Here is a 20,132-nt window from a genome sequence, read left to right on the forward strand (position 1 = left end):
GGCTCTCAAGAAAAAATCAAAGAAAATAAATGTGCCTCTAGTGAATATGGAAGCCTACTAATGGATTCCAATTCATTCCAAAAATGCCCACTCGCAGTCAATGAATACTACACACTCTCGCAACCCTTGTTACCTAATTATGCTTTTATTAACATGCCTCAAAATTATATTCACCAAGTCAATGCATGAAATTACACTCCACATAAAACTAGTAGAAACTAAATGCCATGCATCACTGCCATCATAAGATGGCTCTATCCCAAGATATACACACTTATGGATAAAATCATGAAGGCCATTTTTCCTAGCATAACATAGCCCAATTACATTTACCAAAAGTTATGGGTGAGCCAAAAGCAATAAGAAATGTTAGATCTATAATACATGGATACTACTGATGCAAGTGGTGATTATTATATAATTGAAAGAATTATGTGATAACATCCTTGTAATTTAATTATATATTTATTACAAAATGACGTAGCCAAATAGTGATTCTCCTCATCAAAAGGACACTGCTCTCAAATAAAGTGAAAAAAAAAGACTCGTCTGCCATCTTCGGCTAGAAAAGATATCCTTAAGAAAGGTGGTATTGCATTGTCAATTAGCCCAACTTTATCTTGTATTATACATGAAAGCGTTCATAACTTCTAACATTTGAGGGATTTCTTCATAGATCTACTATTCAAGAAAGATCATGTGAAACAATGCTCCACATATAGCACATCTACCATGGGAAGTTTTGGAATAGATATTTCTGGAATAAAACATTGCTCATGATAAATATTCATCTCACATGCAACTTGCCATAGAACAATACAAATCTCATTAGGGAATTCACATATCCATTACTAGAATATGAACGGTGCTTATTTTGGATTCCTATGGAAAGTTTGTGGCATTGCCTTAAGAGTGACTGAAGTTATTGCTTTCTTAACTTCACAATGTTTTTCATAAATTGTCCTAGCGAGTAGTATGAAGAAAACAAAAACTTGGGATACCTTTGATCAACTGAGAAATGTATAGCTGCTGATTCAAATCCCTGGGGGATGAAACTAATATGTAAGCAAGTAGCCATGTTATTGGTTAAGAGGCCAATGCTTCTAAAGCCACTACCAAAAAGTTTAAATGTAATACACATACTTGGGATGTGTCAACAAATGAAGCCAACTTGTGACATCTGTGCTAACAGCTGCAGTAAGGCAAGGAAATTATGCATCACAATCAATGGTACTTCTTGTGAAAGCTTCTACTGGGAACAAATCAATCCACCATGTCTTGTTCTTCTGTTTTATCCTGTGCAAGTGAAGCTATGCCGAGTGATCTTATAACAAAGGTTTCTTCTTTAGATCTAAGAAAAGAGCGAACATACAATGAAGTGATTCCACGCGGCTTTTATACCTGCAAGGTAGGCAAAGGAGAAGTTGAATGAAGCTCATGCTCCAACACCACCTCCAACTAGAAAGACTGCTGAAATTTAATGTCAAATTCCTTACACAGGAATCCCGAGAAAAGAGCAACATTCATCCACAAATGAGGTCAGTTCCATCTCTGATGGTGTTGTGTCAGTGGTTGATTGTAATTCAATGATTGCATTCTCTGTTGTTGTTGGTAATGCCTGCAAAAACATTGCCAAGCCAACAACAAATACAGCGAGTTCGTAAGTTTTTCTTCTTTTAAGAGAGGAGAATTAATTTCCAGTAGCTATCTCTTTTTAATGTGGATTTCCTTCTGTCTATATCGACAGCAACAACTTTATACCCCGTTGATCTAATATGCCTACGATGTTAGGAGAATGTCGTGCATTGCTTGAAACACTTTGTGACCTCTGATGCATATATTAGTATCTGCATCTGCAGCTGCCCATCACCTGTAGCCAAGAAGGGAACCTGCGGCCCAGCACTCTGGAAAAGACCACAAGAAATTCTCATATCTAATCCAACCCAAGTCATGTCTAGAGACAGAGATGGACCCTATACTAAGACATGCCACTCCAGAGGAATCTTCCTAAGTGTCTGCTCTCATCACACCTCTTCTGCAAAAGCTCCAACCAAAGTAACCTCTAGAGAAGGACCCTATCACTGAGGCATGCCACTCCAGAGGAATCTTGCTAATAAGTGTCTGCTCTCATCACACCGACTCTGAGATTGCCAGTCTCTCATCCCGCGTATCAAAGTTGCATACATAAGCTTTCTGAACACCATATACAGCGATCATTCAGCTTTTTGTTCTACGTCAAGCTCACTTTTGATGTCCAAGTTCAAACACTTCTCTTGTACCGCACAGATCTTTCTCTATGTATATTGCCCATTCAGGAGCTCCCAATAGATATACCGATTTGCTATACATGTTCATGTTCGTGTTCAGCAACACAAAAATTGACTAGTTTTTGTTTCAACTTCACACTGAGAAGCACGTTCAAGCTATAAACATATTCACCTGTATCAATGTTTCCATATCAGGCATTGGTTTTGAGAACGTAACAGTTGATGGGAGTTTCAGTCGATGGAGGCTCTTCATACTTTCAATCCATGCATCCACCTTTTTAGGATTTTGTTCTGGATTTTCAACTGTTGCAACCTATAGCATTAACATATAGGTTGGTACTACTTTATCTTTTATCTTTGATAAGTTTCTGAAGATCTTGTTTCCTGTGTGGCATCTAGTAGGTGCTGAAACACTAGTCCTACCAAAAGGTTACAAGCTGACCTCAACACTCTGACTAGATTGCATTGTTGATGCTCGAAGCTGCAGAGTTATTACAGCAGGATCACTTTGATTGGATCCACTCTCATCCAAGACCTGCACCATGTTTGTTTGTGTGACAGACCCATTAGATACAGACAATGCAGATATTTTAAATAGAAACACGCTTACTAGCACCCTAATCTACTCACCTTGAGACCTAAGTAGTCTGGTAGACCATCTGGACGGGGCACTTTTATAAATTCATCCACTGCACCTACTGCCGGTATGTAGTCTGGAACAAAAGGACGCAAAATTGTTCTTAATTCAGTTTCCCGTGGCTTGTAACATCTGATGAACTCGAACAAGTTTTTTCTTTCCTCTGTTCCCTACTATCCCCAAACAAAAGATAAACAGGATTTAATCATGTAGTGAGCATTCATAGAGCGCTATCATATTAGCATATAACGAACGAAAGCGAAAAACTGATCATTTCCTAAGCCCTCAGATGCAAGTGAAAGGACTTGGCATAGGTGAGAGCAATTAGTTCAGTCATCCAACCAACAGTTTATTTCAACAATAGAAGTTAATCAAACTACCTAATATCATGCAACATAGCATGGCAGTCACGTAGACCAGAAACCCATGTGTTTCCTTGAAGACATTGTCGGCTTGTTGCAACAGCTTCATCTTTACAATTTTCTCACTTGTCAAAGCTATTGTACATAACTGGTGGCAGCATTTGTTTAGGGGTTGACTTACTTGGCCCATGGTCAGAAGGATAACTAGAATCAGATAAGAGGGCAGATAATAATTATCCGGTCGCCAAATCCAAAAGCAAAGGTTGAGAGAGTTGGAGAGATGTCTCCAGAGTTGCCAACTAGCAAGGAGGGACCATTCAAGAACATTTACAAGTTCGTGACACCAATTATCTTCAGTTGGAGCAATCAGCTGGATATCTGGTTTTTCATGTCAGCAGCTTGATTGAGTACTGTACTCCCAATTTATTGTCAAAACCTTCCAATTGCCTTGTCAAAACCTGATCAGGAGAATCAGACAAGGTGGTGCTGCACAAGTATGATAAAGATAATGTGTACAAAAAAGTCAGAAATATCAAGTGAATTCCCGTTTGTGACTGCGAGTGTTTCTTCAACTATCAACAGGGAATATACCATTTCTCTGAGCCAGGTTTTCTGAGCAAGGATAAAATGGAGTGAAACCCACCAAAACATGGTGTGTGATCCAACATTCCTTTGAAAGACTTGTGACAGTCAAACTGGGCACATAATTCAAGTGCATGAAACTGAGCATGTATTTTCATTTGGACTTGTATGGTTTTGAACAGAAGGATGATCTTCTATAAAGAGATACTACATTCATCGAACCTACACCCTGTTGTCAATGACGAATCACACTCATCCCCAATGTAGATGTCGCCCATTGGGAGGCACCCGGAAGATTCCTTGCACTCCTTGCATCAACATTCAGACACTTGTGTATGGCATTCACATTATAAAAACATCACCAAGTCATGCAATATTTCAGTCTTTTTACCTTGGATGACATCTTGGAAGAGACTCCTCGCACAGTGGGACATCCACTGTGGTACTCAGATATAACTTAAAGGTGCTCGCTTTGTTCCATGCCTTCTTTGACGCAAATAATACTTGCCCAGAAATGTCGTTTCTCCCTCATTCAAAGCCCAATTTGGCAAACTCAAGGAGCATGCAATCAACCCTTTTTCGCCATGTTCCCTTTTTCTTGCATATGAGCAATGGAAGGAGTTTCTTTTGTCCGTTGCTTCGTGGATCAACACCTTCATACATCTTCTCACAAATTTGAGAGGGGTTTGTATTTTGTGTCTTCTTGTTAAGTGTGTACGTGAATCGCTTTCAATAGCATAGCAAGCATTCTTGGCACTTCTGAATTGCTAATTACAGCATAGCGAGTATTGTTTTCATAGAGCAATTTTGGATGCCAAAGTAATGCTTAAGTGAATTTAGTTCCTAGCTCCTACGTTTTAGTAGATTCAAGTTTCAATTCTTATAGAATTGACTTAGTATTATTGGTGAGTCTTTTAAGTAGGTGTTAACCTGTGTGTCATTTTTTGGCGGGCTTTGCTTGGTTTTTCCTTTGCTCAGAAATCTTGCTCAGAGGTCTGTTTTGCTCTCAACAAGGCTGTGACAAACTGTGAAGCCAAACATGGACAAGTACCAACAGCTGAGTTGATTCCAATGCGCACTAAGTGCTAAGTTATGGAAATGGTCATGTTTAAAAACTGCCCAGCCCAGCAGAACTCAAGATTAGTAATCATGAACCTAGTGTAAAGAGTGGGAAAATCAATGCACTTCTTTAACCAAACATGACTCAGCAAAGTGGCACAATTCCAAGTGAAGATAGTTTTTTGAAAAACCAGAATGTTAGCCCTTAGGTGTCCCCAAAAGAAGCGACTCCTCATGGTCGTTCTTTTAACTAAATTTGCTTAGACTTCACCTTTTACTCCGACACCAACTTATTTTTTGAGTTTCCACCACTTTCTCAAAAAGAAAGACCTGAAACAAGCCTGGAAAGCCTGTAAGTCCCTCTCATCATGTCATTCTATACAATAGTGAAGTGGTGCAATTCCAAGAGAACATAGTTTTTTGAGAAGCCAGAATGTTACGCCTTTAGGTGTCCCAAAAAGAAGTGACTCCTCATGATAGTTCTTTTAAACTAATTTGCCTAAACTTCACCTTTTACTCTGAGACCAACTTATTTTCGAGTTTCAACCACTTTCTCAACAAGAAAAACCTGAAACAAGAAGTCCCTCTCGTCATGTCATTTTATACAATAGCGAAGTGGCGCAATTCCACATTTGTGTGCTTTGGGTTGTGTGTTGTTGGTTGTGTTAGGTGAAGTTCTATGTCAAAGAGAGCCTCCGGTCCTCATCCAGCCAACTCGTTATAGATGTAGTTATATGCTATGTCACATGGAAGAGTGTTATGCATCTATTGAAGAAGATTGTACAACATGAATAGCTTTTGTAGGCTACGTGGAGTGTGGTTGCATGTTAACATCAGTTAGTGAGCCAATCCAATTTAAAAAATCATTCTAGACCCCAAAATGAGAGTTCCTACTTTTCAGTCTTGCACCTTCACGCAACTGATTATGCGTGCAGTAACATTATGTCACTCACTATGTATTTAATGTCGCAGATTGTGCAATGTGCTTAGAGAGCTGAGCAATATGCTTACATCAATTTCAGTATTATCTGATGAGTCATTCTCTGATAATGCACGATTGCCCAACTCCAAAACTCCTTTCGGTAATCTTGACGGAAGCATTTCATCATCTGAGGAGTCAAAAGAGGTGGAATGCAAAAACTCATTTTCACCTGGCATGCTTCTATGTCCAGGCTTGAGAAAGACTGCTGGTTCATCCCTGCTCTAACAAAGATTTGGAAAACAATTAAACAAGATTCTGAAACAAGGCTTAAATATGTGATACATGACCATATCAGTAGCTTAGGTTACAAAATTTAGAATTCAGAATTTTACATTAGTGTAGGTTACATTAAGAAATACTGAGGTGGGATTTGCAGGTGAAACTTTGCAGATGAGCTCACTAACCAAACTAAGGTGTTGAGTTTTTGCTTGGGCTATTGTTAATCAACTTTTTTTAAAGATGATAAGCTTTGAAGAAGTTAAAAAGAATACTATTAGAATGAAATCAATCATTGAATGGAAAACAGTAAGCCCTATAAGAGCTAACCCATAGTACTGTGAGAAACAAGAGGTTAAACTGAAGTGGAAAAACTAGTCAAGGAAGAGAATCAATTTTAAGGGTTATTTCAAGTAAAAGAAGTAAGATGTATTTGGAACTGCAGGCTTACCCATGATCCAGCTGTATGTCTGCAAATCTTCTAGAGACCAGGTTTTGACACTGATCACCACCAAAACTTTCATCTGGACCAACAAAAAGGGAACTGGTGCTGGGGATGTGCTGAGCAGACATAACAACACTTAATAGTTAGACAAATGAGAAATTTTACAGTGGCAGAATTGGAAGCTTGTTATTTTAAACAATTTTTGTGCTAGGACTTTAGAGTGGTACCCTCACAAAGAAGGTATGAAGTGAGAAAACAAACCATTCAGGATTGGTTCACTTAATTCAGAATACAACAGCATTATCCCTACAAGAAAGAAAGAAACATATATTAACATCTGCTGAGGCCGAAAATGGCCTCTCAGACAAACCCACATACAATGGCAATCATCACTAGACATCCGAGTGTGATGTGCTAAATGATCAATGACATTCTATGCAAAGAATGTTTAAGTGAAGCACCATGCAGTGCCCATATAGGGATACAACAAGAAGAGGATGGGGTGGATGTATGGAGCAATACATGGCTAGCTGTGGCTGAATAATGATATGTTGATGACTAGTTCCACCAGGTCAAGAACAGTGGTACATTGTACATCTGGGAGCAATAGTGTAGGGATAGCATCTGGTTTGATCACTCAGCTCTGTCAAGTATTGCTCATGTCACTAATGGATCTCCCTCATCTCTCTCTGGTGTAGCCTTCTATGTCTGGTATCCCTACACCCATCATCAGAGTGCCAGTTTGATCTCCTCAACCCTCCAAACTATTACCCCCCTCAGTGCAGGTGCAGTGTGTGTGGTCACTCTCTGGAAGAAATTGGTGAGTTGTAAGTATCATGCCCCTTGTGAAGATATGCTAGGGTTTGCACTGAGAAATCACAAAATGTATTAACCTGACTAGAACACAATAACTCAAACAAAAATCCAAAAATGCAAACAGAGAAGAAAAATAACTTAGAAGCAAATGAATGAATGTTGTAATTGCATGGACGTGTATACAAGATGATCAAAAGCAAAGCTGTCCAACAACCAATGACTTCATGTGAGTGTGGCCAAGGGGGTAGTCAGAATGTGACATCCACTGGGCACCGATTTGGAGTGCTGAAACCACCAATTAGAGAAGGCAGGCAGCAACACACAGCTTATGTGAGTGTACATTGGGCCGATAGAGACCTCCAAGCAAGGTGGTCTCCGTAGGTAACACAGATTAATCCGTACGATACTATACCATATGTATTCATAGGATTTATTACGAAAAAACAGGCCCTTTTTTGCCACTCTCCCCCAAGCCTACAACTTTCTTTCTTTCCTCCTTTTTTTCCCTTCTTTCTTCTCTCTCTCTCCCCCAAGCCCCTCTCTCTTGGGACTTGGGAAAATTCCCAGACTTTTTAGATGCAGCATTTGGTCTCATAGGCCAATCTAACCTTTTGTAGACGTTAATATGACTTTCTTTCTTTCTTCTCTCTCTTTTTTTTCATAATAGGTAATTGTATTAATTACCAAAAAGTACAATTTTACAAGATTACAAGATGCAGGGTGGCTCTAGGCCATTATGCATAGACTAGGTACAACAAGTTCAATAGATACAAGGGAACAAGAGTGCAAGAAACACACCGAAACTAGATTAAGGTTTCAACAAGACTTCATTACACGGGCTTGAGCTTTTGCTGCCAATGTCTCCAAAACACCATCTTCAAAGAAGTCTCCCAGTACTACAAAGGGATTGGATCTCTAAGGATTGGCCCACAAGGAGAAAGGTGCATCTATAGAGTGGGCAAAGGGACATGGATACTTGCGATCCCACGAAGTAATGACTCTACCAACAACATCAAAGGCTAGCTGGGCTGGGGGATTACATGCACGTGGCAATGACTCGCTTGATGACTGCTGCTGCGGCTGCTGTTTAGAGGGGCAATAGATCCTTGGCAAGTGCGAGACCCCATGCTCACCCATCTAAATCCTAGGGGGACGCCCCACTTCGTGCTAGAGTCCGGGTCTGTGAGGAAGCCAACCGACTTTCACCAATTGATTTTCGCTCCCGCTACGGAACAAAACACCTCAAGAGCCAGCCTCTCTCTCTCCAACATCAACTCATCGTCCTCTATGTAGAGTGCTGTATCATTTGCATACTCTGAGTCTAGCAACTCAATCTCCTCTCTCACGGGAAGTCGGAGGCCGCGTAATCCGCTCACACGGGACCTAAGAAAGTGAGACATCGCCTCTGCAAAGAGTAGGAACAGGTACGGGGCCAAGGGGCAGCCCTGCCGGACCGATCTCTCCAACTGAAACTCCTCCACTTGCCTACCACCTATGAGAACCCTACTGGTGTCCGATCTGTAAAGTGCAACAACCCCGCAAATCCAAGCCTAGGGAAACCCAACCTTACCATGGTGCCCTCTAGGAAATCCCAGTCCACCTTATCATAGGCTTTCTCGAAATCCAAGAGTAGTACGGCCAGTCTCTGCCCACTATGTTGAGCCCACTCTGTCGCCTCAAAGAAGGTGAATACATTGTCTAGGATACTCCTATCCTGGACAAAGCCTGTTTGTGTATCATGGATGATGTCTGGCAGCACGGGGCGTAGTCGCCTACCAATCATCTTTGCCAGTGCCTTATAGGCCACTGACAATAAGGTGATCAGTCTCCACTGGGAAAGCTCCAATCGGTCTCCCCCTTTTGGGAGAAGACTGATGAGGCCTGCCGAAAGGCTCCCTGGCATCTGTCCTGAAGTGAAGATCTCTTGGAAGGCCATCAGTAGGGGGTCCTTCACCACTTCCCAGTAGGTAGTAAAGAAGGCCTTAGAGAGGCCATCCTCTCCTGGGCATTTCTGCCTATCCTGTGTATGGAAAGCCTCCTCTAGTTCCTTCTCTATGAAGGGGGCTAGGAGGGGGCGTCCCATCTCCTCTGTGACAAGGGACGGGATGTGATCCTAGACTTGCTACCTACATCTCTGTCCTCTAGCTGAGGCTGTCTCCTCCTGGAAAAGGCGTCTGTAGTAGTCAATGGTAATCTCCATCACCTCGTTTGGGCTTGAACGAGTCCTCCCATACTGATCTCGAAGGTTGCATATCTGCACTCCTGAGGTGCAAGGCTAGTGCACTTGGAAAAACTCCCTGCACATCATGTCCCCCTTCCGCACCCTAAAAGCTACTGAGGTGCGGAAAGAGAACTCAAAGCGCTAGTCCTCTAGGCTAGCAATGGCTGCTCGCACTCTCACCTCCTGTGTGTGGAGAGTGGGGTCCCTTGGTGCCTCCTGTAGTAATCTCTGCGTGGCTGCAAGGTCCCGCCGGAGCGCTCTCTCCTTCCAGATCTACTGCCTGGCCTGTATGGCTGCCTCTTGGCAAATTCTGCTCAACTCAGCTAGGACCTCTGCAACCTCCTCTGCCATCCGGTCCCTCCTGCCCCACTCCCTAGTCCAGAGCTACTCTATCTACCTCGGTCCTCCCTCCTATAGATCGAGTCAGGGATCCGACAAGATCGAGGGTCTAGGGCAAATGCTGGGGAATCTAGTGTCAGGAGAACCGGGCAATGATCAGACAATGTGGTGTCCGCCAACTGCCCGATCTGGCCCCCAAGAGAGCCTCCCCACTCTCCCACATAAAACTTGTCCAACCGCTCCAGCAGAACTCCACCTAGCCACCTGTATCCCCAAGAGAAGTCTAGCGACCTCTCCCTCCTGTGGAAGGCAAGGTCTCTCCAGGCGTCATGTGCACCTACTACCAATAGAAATACCTCCCATGCCTCCTGCTCCTCCCCGATCATGCCCTGATAGTCTCTGTCTCTACCCTGCTGGTCCTCCAAAGCCTCCAGGTTGTTGAAGTCTCCTCCAAAGATCCAAGAGTCCACCTCTGGGAGTCCATCCGCGATCACCCAGAACCTGTTGCGTGCCCTAACCTTCGTAAGGGCATAGAAGTTGAGGACTCCCACGCATGCGTCCCCAATATCCAATCTAACCCATAGAACCCTCTGTGCCACTATTGTCCCGTGGTCTCGTACGCAGGCGATGAGACTCGGGCCAATAGAGGTGCATACGCCTCCACTCCTGCCATGGGCGTCTATGGTGTGCTCCCAGTAAGTGTGCGAGCTGCCCGGGAGTACCTTCCCTACCCGTTGGGCTTAGGAGGGGGTGAGCTTGTGCTCCTGTAAAAGTAAAATGTCGATCCGTCCGGCAAGGCCAAGCTGTAGTTCCTGCCGAACAATCAACTTCCTGGATCCACGTGCCCCACTGTAGTGGAGGCTATTCACATTCCAGCTGGCAAGGTGTAAGCTCATGGAGAAACCTACGACTGACCGAACAAACATCTATTCGGTGTGGAAGCTGCTGATGAGGATGAGAAACTATGGGGCATACAAGTACGCTTTGCCACAAGTCTGGACGGCGAACTCCAGTCCCCTATGGTGACCCTCGACCGGACCATAGGGGTGATAGATGCTCCAGGTGGTACAATCAGTGTATCTATCAACCACGCTGAGAGTCGTGACCATGCGCTGATAGAAACGGGCCGCCTATGCCACAGGCCACTCGATCACATCCCTCGGAGCCCTCCACTGTGTAGGGCTCGAAAGATAATGCTCAAGTGTAGAACCTCGGCACCAGCCCACCAATTAATGTCCATCATGCTACCAGGCCATTGCTGTGCAAACAGTGCTTGTCCTTCTTCCCCCATTCATTGGGAGATGTGGTCCGCCACCTAACTCTTCAACTCCTCTATCTGTGTCGTCGTCCAATCCCCTGAGTGAGAGGACTGAAAGAAGAAAGAGTAGTTTGGTCCATCCGGTGGTGCTAGTAGATGGACCTTGCCCCTCCTTGACTTGCGAACCACAAAGATCCCCAACTCTAAAGGTAGTGGAAACACTCTGCGCTTCACAACTCTCAAGTAGGACCACGGGCCACTGCGGAAAAACTCGTGGCAACAGCTATGCCTGTCTTGGAAAGGTGTGATGGGCGACACGGGCAGATGAGCTAGTGGCTGTGTGGGAGGGGGGAGACTACTGGTGCGAGGAGGATGTAGGCATGTGTGGCTCATACCCTCCTGTGGGATGAGCGGGAGTGGGTCTGGGGGGATCACCTACAACGGGTGCGGATCAGGGTGGGTGCTCGGTAGGGAGATGGTGGGGGAGAAGAGGGTCGAGGGATGGTGGGATGGTCGAAAGTATGTGGCGGGTGTGGGCAGGGGTTGGTGGCCCTGGAAGGGGGGGGCTGTGGGTCAAGGTCAATGGGAGGAGCCTAGGAGGTGGTGGAGGGTGGGTGTGGGGGCTGTGGGATCTCAGGTGGGGTGGTCTGTGGCGCGAGTGGTGGCTGTGGGGAACTGCGATAATGCCGGGTGGGACGGACAGGGGGGGTTGCGGAGTGCTCTATCGAGGGGGCGTTGCTCACTCTTCTGCGCCCTGCTGTCGAGGCTGCGACTAAGGCGCTGGCTGCGGATCCCCCCGCCATCTCCCTCTCTGTCGTCTCTGGACCCATATGAAGCCGTCGGCGTCCACCTATGGGCCCGTCATCGGAGCCACCTTGGCCTCGCAACGCGTATAGTCTGTTGCATGATGTCCAAAGTCATGGCAGGTAGGCACTGCTTTGGTTGCCCAGTCACAATGACCTAGTGACCTCCAACCTCAATCTCCAGGAACTTTGGTATACTTTTTGTGTCTTTCACGGCCACCCGTACCTTTGGGACTCCTGCAGCTGTCACTGCATCTGCGAAGGAAGCAGGGAGAACTGTGCCAAAAAGCCGACCAAAATCCTCTACTAATTGGCGGTATTCTACTGCCAGTCCAAGAAACAGTAGGGTGAGGATGTGTCCAAGAAACAGTAGGGTGAGGATGTGTCTGAGAAAACTGTTGTGGAGCACAAATGACTCCACTGTGAAGCCGTTATACCAAGAAACCATATAGATGACCCCTTTCGTGGAGGCATAGGACGAGCTCTCCACTAACTCACAGGCTGTGTCTGCAGAGGTGAGTCGAACCATGAAGATCCCTCGGCCCATTAGTACGGAGGGGCGGTGAAATAGCTCCTCAGACGGAAAGGCACATTGGGGGTTCAGGCGGGTGGACAGGTTTTCGAATGGGGCGGCAGAATCGTGTCTGCAGCGGGGGAGGAGAGGCGTGCGGGGGGAGGGGCAGACGGCTTGATGTCGGGCAGGGACTGACGAGGGGCGCTAAGAGGAGGACAGAGGGGAGGTTGTGCTACGCGCTGGGGGAAAAGACGGGGGGTCGCTCTGGAGGGGAGACGGGGGGTCGCGGTACAAAAGGCGGAGGGGGGATGGCGGGGAGCAGGCGGTGCATGCCACGGGTCAGCGGGGGGGACGCACTAGCGATATCAGGGGAGATGGAGCCGCAGGGCGGAAGAGACGGAGGATTAGAGGAGGCGAGGGATCAGGGCAGGGGGAGATGGGGCCGCAGGGCAAAAGAGGCAGAGGATTAGAGGAGGCAAGGATCAGGGTAGGGGGAAAGCTGGCGCACGACAGCAGGCGGGAGATCTGGGTAGGGGGATCACGCAGGGAGAGCTGGCGGAAGGGAACGGTAGGCAGGGGCAACGCTCCACAAGGGGGGAGTAGGCGGGGCAGTAGATGGAGCAATAGGTGGGGGAGTAGACGGAGAAACGGTGTGCCCTGGGGCAGTAGGCCAAGGGGGAGAGCTGGTACAATGGCGGGGACGGAGCAGCAGCGCACGTGAGGGCAGGGAGCCGTTTTCTCAAGAAGCTAGTGGTGCTTAGGTATTATCATTTGAAGTTTGAACATGAAAGCTTTTATAATTCATATATCACATGGTCCATGGACTCATTTTGATGTCCTATAGACACGGATTGTTATTGCTACTTTGATATTGATCACAATTTACATGATTGAGCAGATCTATGGCATTATGCTTCTTTTGTATTCATGAAATTTGAAATCTAGATAATAAAATCGTAGAATATGATGCACCATATTTATATTATTCAAATTGTTGGTCTATTGTTTGTTCACTTGGATGTTGTATAAATGTTGAATCATGTTTAATATATGTTTTGTTGTGGCCCATGGGACTTGAAGTATAATTGCATGTACATCAAACTTCAATAATTTTCATCTTGAAAGAAATCCGTTTCTTATGATTTAAAGAACTCATGTGAAGCTTTGGAAACCCATTTCATACTTCCCATTTTTGAAACCCCTAGCAACCATGAATGTTATATCAGAATAGAATGAAGAGCTGGAAACATGAGAATCTATTGTAATAGACTACACAAACACAAGAGAAGAGAGACACAATGAAGAAAGAAGAGCATTGCAAAAGAACTCACGAAGGCGTACACTATAGGACGACTAGAGAAGGGAGCACTTGGCCTATTTAAGGTCATAAACATGAATCAGTCGGCCACTCAAAACGGGCCAAGCAAATGAAAGTCAATCACATTAAAAATGCCAATCGACCATAAAATCATGCATCCAAAATTCCCAGAGAGTCCACCTATAAGAAAACATATATATAATGTGTATTGAAAGGATATTAAGAGATACCCTTTCTGTACATGCTATAAGGCCTTAAAATGACTCACTTTACTTATACTAAACTTACAACTTTTTTATAAATTATAATTTAAAAACACCTTTTGTAAATATAATCTTGGAGATTTTACTAAATATAGTATCCTTTCCTTTGAACTCACGTGGTATTTTACATGTTCTATAAGGTGGACCTCTTGGGCCAAAATCTAGCAACCATATCATGACTAGAAAACATACCCCTGCTACTCAATCCATTAGAATATGCACAGACTCACTCATTAACTATTAGTATCCGTTAATATCCTCTCTCATATCATGAGTGATCTGATACAATATAGTATACAATGATAATAGCTCATCGTAGTACATACAACAATGACATCAAATAAGATTATGGATACCGAAGTAGTGGGTGCACAAGCCACCCCCAAGGTGCCTCAAAAAAAACCTGATGTTGATGCCAATCGTACCAGCTTCTAAAAATAGAAAGGAATCATAGGAGCTCTCAATGCCTATCGACAATGCCTCTATAATAACATATGTGACCATCCTATCAACAATGCCTCATCAGTAGCATATGTGACCTTGGATTCCCCAACTTTGGCAAACCGCCAAAGTATACCTACATATGACCTAATAGTAGAAGCCAATTTTACTATCTATCATAGCATCCAAAAACGCCAGAAACATTTAGAAACGAAACATCACAAACATGTTTCGTAAATTTCTTTCAAGAGGGGATAAAATAGGAAGCATGAGTATTTTTATAAAGTGTGTTTTCATAGTTTTAAACTAGGAAAAGAGGTTCTTAACCTCTATGGAACTCCCTCTTAAACAAAGAGAATCCAACCAATCATAATTGATAAAACATGATAGACTAGACCCAATTGAAAATAACACGTTACACTTCTACGATCCATTATTGATTTAGATCAACTTTTAGTCTTTGGACAAGCTATACTATGATTTAGACCTCAAACATCATGATTTGTTCATATAACACAAAACAAATGCACACAACAACAAGGTGTAAAGAAATACACTGACACAGAAACACAAATAACAATCGTACGACAAAGTACTGATTGATAAAAGAACACAGCTAGGGTTAGGATAACTCAGAGGCAATGAACACAAAAAATACTAAAGTAATATAACTGCTGAATATACAATGCCCATGCAGCAAACACACTATGCAGTGAATGAATACTGAACCTCAAACTTTTGTATCTCAAGGATCAAGGCAAGGGTAATGAGTTGGAGAGTGTGTCGTACTCTGAACGGATCCCGAATCGCAACAAGGCAGTCTCCGGATGTTGAACACTAGCAAACACAAGACGCAGCCTAGACAGCCTAGCAACAGCCTACAGAAGCTAGGCGACAACTGGAGGAGAGAGAAAACTGCCAAATGCAAGCTGCAGATGATGTGGCAAGCAATATAGCGGCAGGTCTATGCAAGAACAGCAGTCACCTGGTTGGGAACTGCTCCAAACTGTATGAAGAGAGCTAGAAATCAAGCGTCAACCGATGGAGACAGCAATGGACAGCTTCGGCTGAGATATTCTCCACGAACAAGGGGTTAGAGTAACTCAGAGGCAATGAACACAAAAAATACTGAAGTGATATAACTGCTGAATATACAATGCCCATGTAGCAAACACACTATGCAATGAATGAATACTGAACCTCAAACTCCTGTATCTCAAGGATCAAGGCAAGGATAATGAGTTGGAGAGTGTGTCGTACTCTGAACGGATCCGAATCACAACAAGGCAGTCTCCGGATGTTAAACACTAGCAAACACAAGACGCAACCTAGACAACCTAGCAACAACCTATAGAAGCTGGGCGACAACTGGAGGAGAGAGAAAACTGCCAAACGCAAGCTGCAAATGATGTGGCAAGCATTATAGTAGCAGGTCTGTGCAAGAACAACAGTCACCTAGTTGGAAGCTGCTCCAAACTGTATAAAGAGAGCTGAAAATCAAGCGTCAACCGATGGAGACAGCAATGGACAGCTTCGGCTGAGATATCCTCCACGAACAAGGTGTGGGCAGCAAGCTGAAACACCTAAAATCTGCAAAAACGAGATTGTAGACTGAATAGAGAGCAGCATACATATTTATAGAAAGTTTGGGCCCTCCCAAGTGGGTTTGTGCTTATGAGACACAAACTCTCTAGGATCGCGTTTCTTTTAAATAAACAAGGTTTCTTCATTAATTAAGCAAGTTTTGGGACTGTGTAAGTAAAGCTAATGCATTTTTAGCTAACACAAGGGGGTTTGGATGGGGACGTGCAAAACTTATGAGGCAATCCCAAACCGTGCTTTTTATGCAAAGAAACAATATGCATTTCTTTGGTGCTATGCTATCTATGCTAATAGATCTATATGCACCTGGAAGTCAATCCTAGCTCCACGATTTCTATTTGCTATACTCCAATCAATAAAATATCCCAACCAAGCTGGCTACCATACCACCCCATCTTTATATGTAATCCGAAATATCATCAATATACAATTCAAACAACAAAGGAGAGAGCGAACAGCCTTGGTTTACACCGATCGTGCTAGACATTGAGTCTGTTATGCCTCCAAGCACTTGTACTCTACCTGTCACTGTCTCATACAATGTATAAATACACCACTCCATATCCTCTCGGACCCCAACGGTTGGCAATCTTTGCGAGTCTTGCATGTGGTACTGTATCAAAATCTTTGCAGAAATCCACGAAACAACAATAGATTTTTTGCCTTCATGATCGTCCCTCCTCAATCAATGCCCTCAACATGAATATATGGTCTAATAAATTGGATCCTTGGCGGAAGCTAGCTTGCCTTGCAGACCGTAACCCCTTTGTTTCAGCCCACCAACTCTTCTCTGGGTCCTTTGCACCTATATGGAAATGAGGTGCAACTGCTCCACCTCCACCACCCTCTCACACTCCCTCTCTAGCAGGGAGGTGCAAAAAATTGTTCAACGGTCCCAAAAAAAACGATGCTTTTTATGCAAAGAAATGGTTCTTACTTTAAGAAACGTTTCATAAGTTTCCAAAGCAAAGAAATGCATTTCTTCATTGCTATGCTATTTATGCACTTGGAAGTCAATCCTAGCTCCAAGATTTCTTTTTTTGGAGAATGGCTTGAAATTTGAAAAAAGCCGCAAGGGCGTACCCGAGGTTTGAAGTCGCACACCCATGTAAACACCCACACACTCAAACCACTTGAGCTACAACCATGTTGGCTAGTTCCAGGATTTCTATTTGCAAGACTTCAATCAATGCGAGAGGGAAAACCGTTCTCTAGGTCCTTTGCATCTATATGGAATGTACAGATGAGGTGCAACTGCCCCACCTCCACCACCCTCTCACAATCTCTCTCTAGCATTGGAGAGTCATGCAGGATGACCTGCATCACCTACACTAGCAAGCTAGAAAGGAGGCCCACACAGCCAGCACTGGGACCGCATGGCTGGAGCCTAAACCTGGACTGGAAGATGGTGAGGACTCATCAATGGAGTCATTACCCTTCTGCTTTGTCCGCCCCTTCTCCTTCTGCAGTGCTGCTAATGTTCTATAGCACTGAACCTTCTTCTTCTGTAGGTCAGCCCTCTCTAAAGCTTGAACATCTTGAGCACCCAGAGATAGCATCCTCACTGAAACTTGAGTCCAAATACAAGAAGTCGCCAACAGAATACTTGAAGATGAGTGGGCAGTGTCTGCATGCTTGTCATTCGCTTGTCATCAGTAGGCGAACCTGGAGGGGCCATTATGAGGGAGATATAGAGAAGATGAAATGCAGCAAGGGATATTGAGGATAGGTACCTGCCGAGACTTCAAACTCACAGCAGTTCAGGAGTTCAGGCAATAAAGAGAGCACATAGAAAATGGATCAACGGTACACAGAACGTGGTGTATGGAACACGACAACCGGGCACACCAAAGCTTCCATTCACGACAGCCGGGCACACCAAAGCTGGCCCCTCAAATGCCCATACAAAGCACCCATACAACCCATGATACGTGCAATGTTAACATGAACAAATCGAAGATAAATTTTCAGCTCTCAATTCCGGAATTATGGCAGAGCTTTTAACCAAGTAACCATGTTTATTAGCGTCATTTTCGTAAGCAGAACAAGAAAATATCGGCCAGAAAAAGTGAAATGTGAAAAAAAGGGTTTTCACAGTCCCGGAGATGAGAAAAAAGTTAACAGATAACATGAAAAATGTAGACGGTTTTCATAGCCATGAGCCCAGAGAGATTAACAGCATAGTAAAAGGTCACATAACACACCTTTTGCTTGACATCCATTTGAATGGCAAAAACATTCGAGCGACACATCAAGATTTAACAGGATAGTCAAAATGTGACAATTTCAGTGCATAACATACCTTCTGCATGTTCGGCTGCATGGCGAAAATACTCAAGCGGCACACAAACAACCTGCAGAAACACGACGACCCAGGGTCATCGTTGCGAAGAATATGCAAAAAAAACAGCAAGAAAGAGAAGCGCTGCTGTGCATGCGCCGACCAGGAATGGCGGCTGACGATATGCGCGAGGCTTCAGCGACCTGCGTGAACAAGTGCAAATGTGCACCGACGTGAAAGCATTTGACGTACGATGAGTTAAAATGTTATGTTGTATCAAGAAATGGCAACGTCTGTTACACACTCATCCAGGAGAGTGTGTCTTGCAGGAGCGTTTACTGACTTCTTGTGAGGGCCGAGGGCGGTCATTTCCTGGTAATTGCTGAAAGTCGTTTAAAACGTGTTTTTAAAGGCTAGTTACACGCCACCTGGCGGAGGTCGACTTTTCAAGTGTTAACTAATCAAAGTATTTATTTAGGGGTTGGACATCTAGAGTCTTGAGAATTAGACCTATTATCTACCTACTAAACAAGTAAACTCTCCACCCACTTTTAGCAGGGAGTTTCCCTTGCCTAGTTTAGTTTGTAAAGTGAGGGACAAGGGTGCACTTCTTGCATTTGCAACCAATCATAATAATTATAAGCATATTATCCTTTACTTTTTTACAAAATATGTCCTTTTGGTGTGCAAAGGCTTTGTGTCCATGCCCACAACCAAATTCAAAAATTGCATGCCCACATTGCGTCCGTCATTTGATGTGTAACCAACCTAAGTTGACAAGTATCCGAACAAAAGTGAAAGTGCAAATGCCATGGTGTGAGGTATGCGAGGAAAATCCTTATCACAACCCAACACCAGAATACATGGAGTGCTGACAAATGAAACAAACCTTCGACCAATGTGCACATGAAATATCACAAAGCAGCTTGTGAAAGCATACAACAATTTTGGGTTAGTGGAGGGGATATCCAAGAGAAGGAAAAACTCAAAACCATATAAGATAAATTTTATTTTTTAAGTGGTCAAATTGATCACAAAGGCAAATGTTGTCCCGCACTAAAACTTGAGAAAGGTCTACTCACAAAAACCATATGAAATATTTGTTTGAAATTGAAAAGGGATAGAGTTCTTAACCATCATAAGAATTATGAACTTCAAGAGAATACAACTAATGCTCACTAGAAAAATAGAAATTTGTCTTTTCTTAAGGATAAATAACATTTTTGGCATTGAGATAGATGTAGACTATCATGCTCTTCCTCTTCCCTAAGATTATTTCTCTTGGTGTCACGTCCTCGTGTCAAAGTCATAAGAAACCATTCTTCTCTCTCTTTGTGTAGTCTTTGAAATTTGTATTGAGTAATGTTTCCTTCTTGCACAATTACAAGCTCTCTTTTTTCTCTCTCTTCATTTAAAGCTACTCTCCTTTTCCTTCTCCAATTTTAAATCTCATTTTCCTTCTCTAGTCAATGACACTAAAAGCATTTAAAAATCTCCCACTATTCCCTTCTCTCCAAGCTTTGTAAGAAACAATTTTTTGAGATGACTCACGTGAAGGATTTAGGACTTGGAAGAAACATCTTAAGAAGGCCTAGAGGGAAACCTCCTCATTCTGAATTAATGTACTCTGAGAATTGTTGCTAACAAGCTTGTAGCTAAGGATAAGCTTGTCAAGTTTAGGCAAATATCCCCGTTATGTGTTTTGTGTAGAAGGAAAGAAGAAACA

General features: G+C 43.7%; 1 protein-coding gene across 4 annotated transcripts; it reads right to left on the reverse strand.

The window, feature by feature from the left end:
- Positions 1–617: 617 nt before the first annotated feature.
- On the reverse strand, positions 618–18,774 carry LOC148021485 (uncharacterized). 4 transcript variants are annotated; one of them, XM_087696878.1, is made up of 9 exons: positions 18,659–18,774; positions 18,428–18,479; positions 6,557–6,666; positions 5,919–6,105; positions 2,898–3,074; positions 2,710–2,802; positions 2,440–2,580; positions 1,497–1,618; positions 618–1,401 (listed from the first exon to the last, which is right to left on the reverse strand). In XM_087696878.1, exons 2-9 carry the CDS (start codon positions 18,446–18,448, stop codon positions 1,326–1,328), a joined length of 927 nt encoding a protein of 308 aa, XP_087553004.1. In that variant the 5' UTR covers positions 18,449–18,479; positions 18,659–18,774; the 3' UTR covers positions 618–1,325. The 4 variants fall into 4 exon arrangements, with proteins under 4 accessions (XP_087553004.1, XP_087553002.1, XP_087553005.1 ...); XM_087696876.1 differs by having other exon boundaries at positions 18,570–18,731; XM_087696879.1 differs by lacking the exons at positions 18,428–18,479; positions 18,659–18,774 and adding an exon at positions 6,812–6,856.
- Between the last annotated feature and the right edge of the window lie 1,358 nt (positions 18,775–20,132).

The sequence above is a fragment of the Lygodium microphyllum genome, chromosome 17 (assembly GCF_053477565.2).
Source record: "Lygodium microphyllum isolate KBCC chromosome 17, Lygodium_microphyllum_v1.1.10, whole genome shotgun sequence".
NCBI classification, from domain to species: domain Eukaryota; kingdom Viridiplantae; phylum Streptophyta; class Polypodiopsida; order Schizaeales; family Lygodiaceae; genus Lygodium; species Lygodium microphyllum.

Excerpts from the sequence above, each read along its gene's own strand:
- LOC148021485 (XM_087696878.1), bottom strand. The coding sequence starts at position 18,448 with ATGCAGCCGAACATGCAGAAG. Across the intron at positions 6,667-18,427 it reads TGCAGCCGAACATGCAGAAG|CACATCCCCAGCACCAGTTC; the intron begins GTATGTTATGCA and ends ATGTCTGCTCAG. Across the intron at positions 1,619-2,439 it reads ATATGGAAACATTGATACAG|GCATTACCAACAACAACAGA; the intron begins GTGAATATGTTT and ends ATGTTTTTGCAG.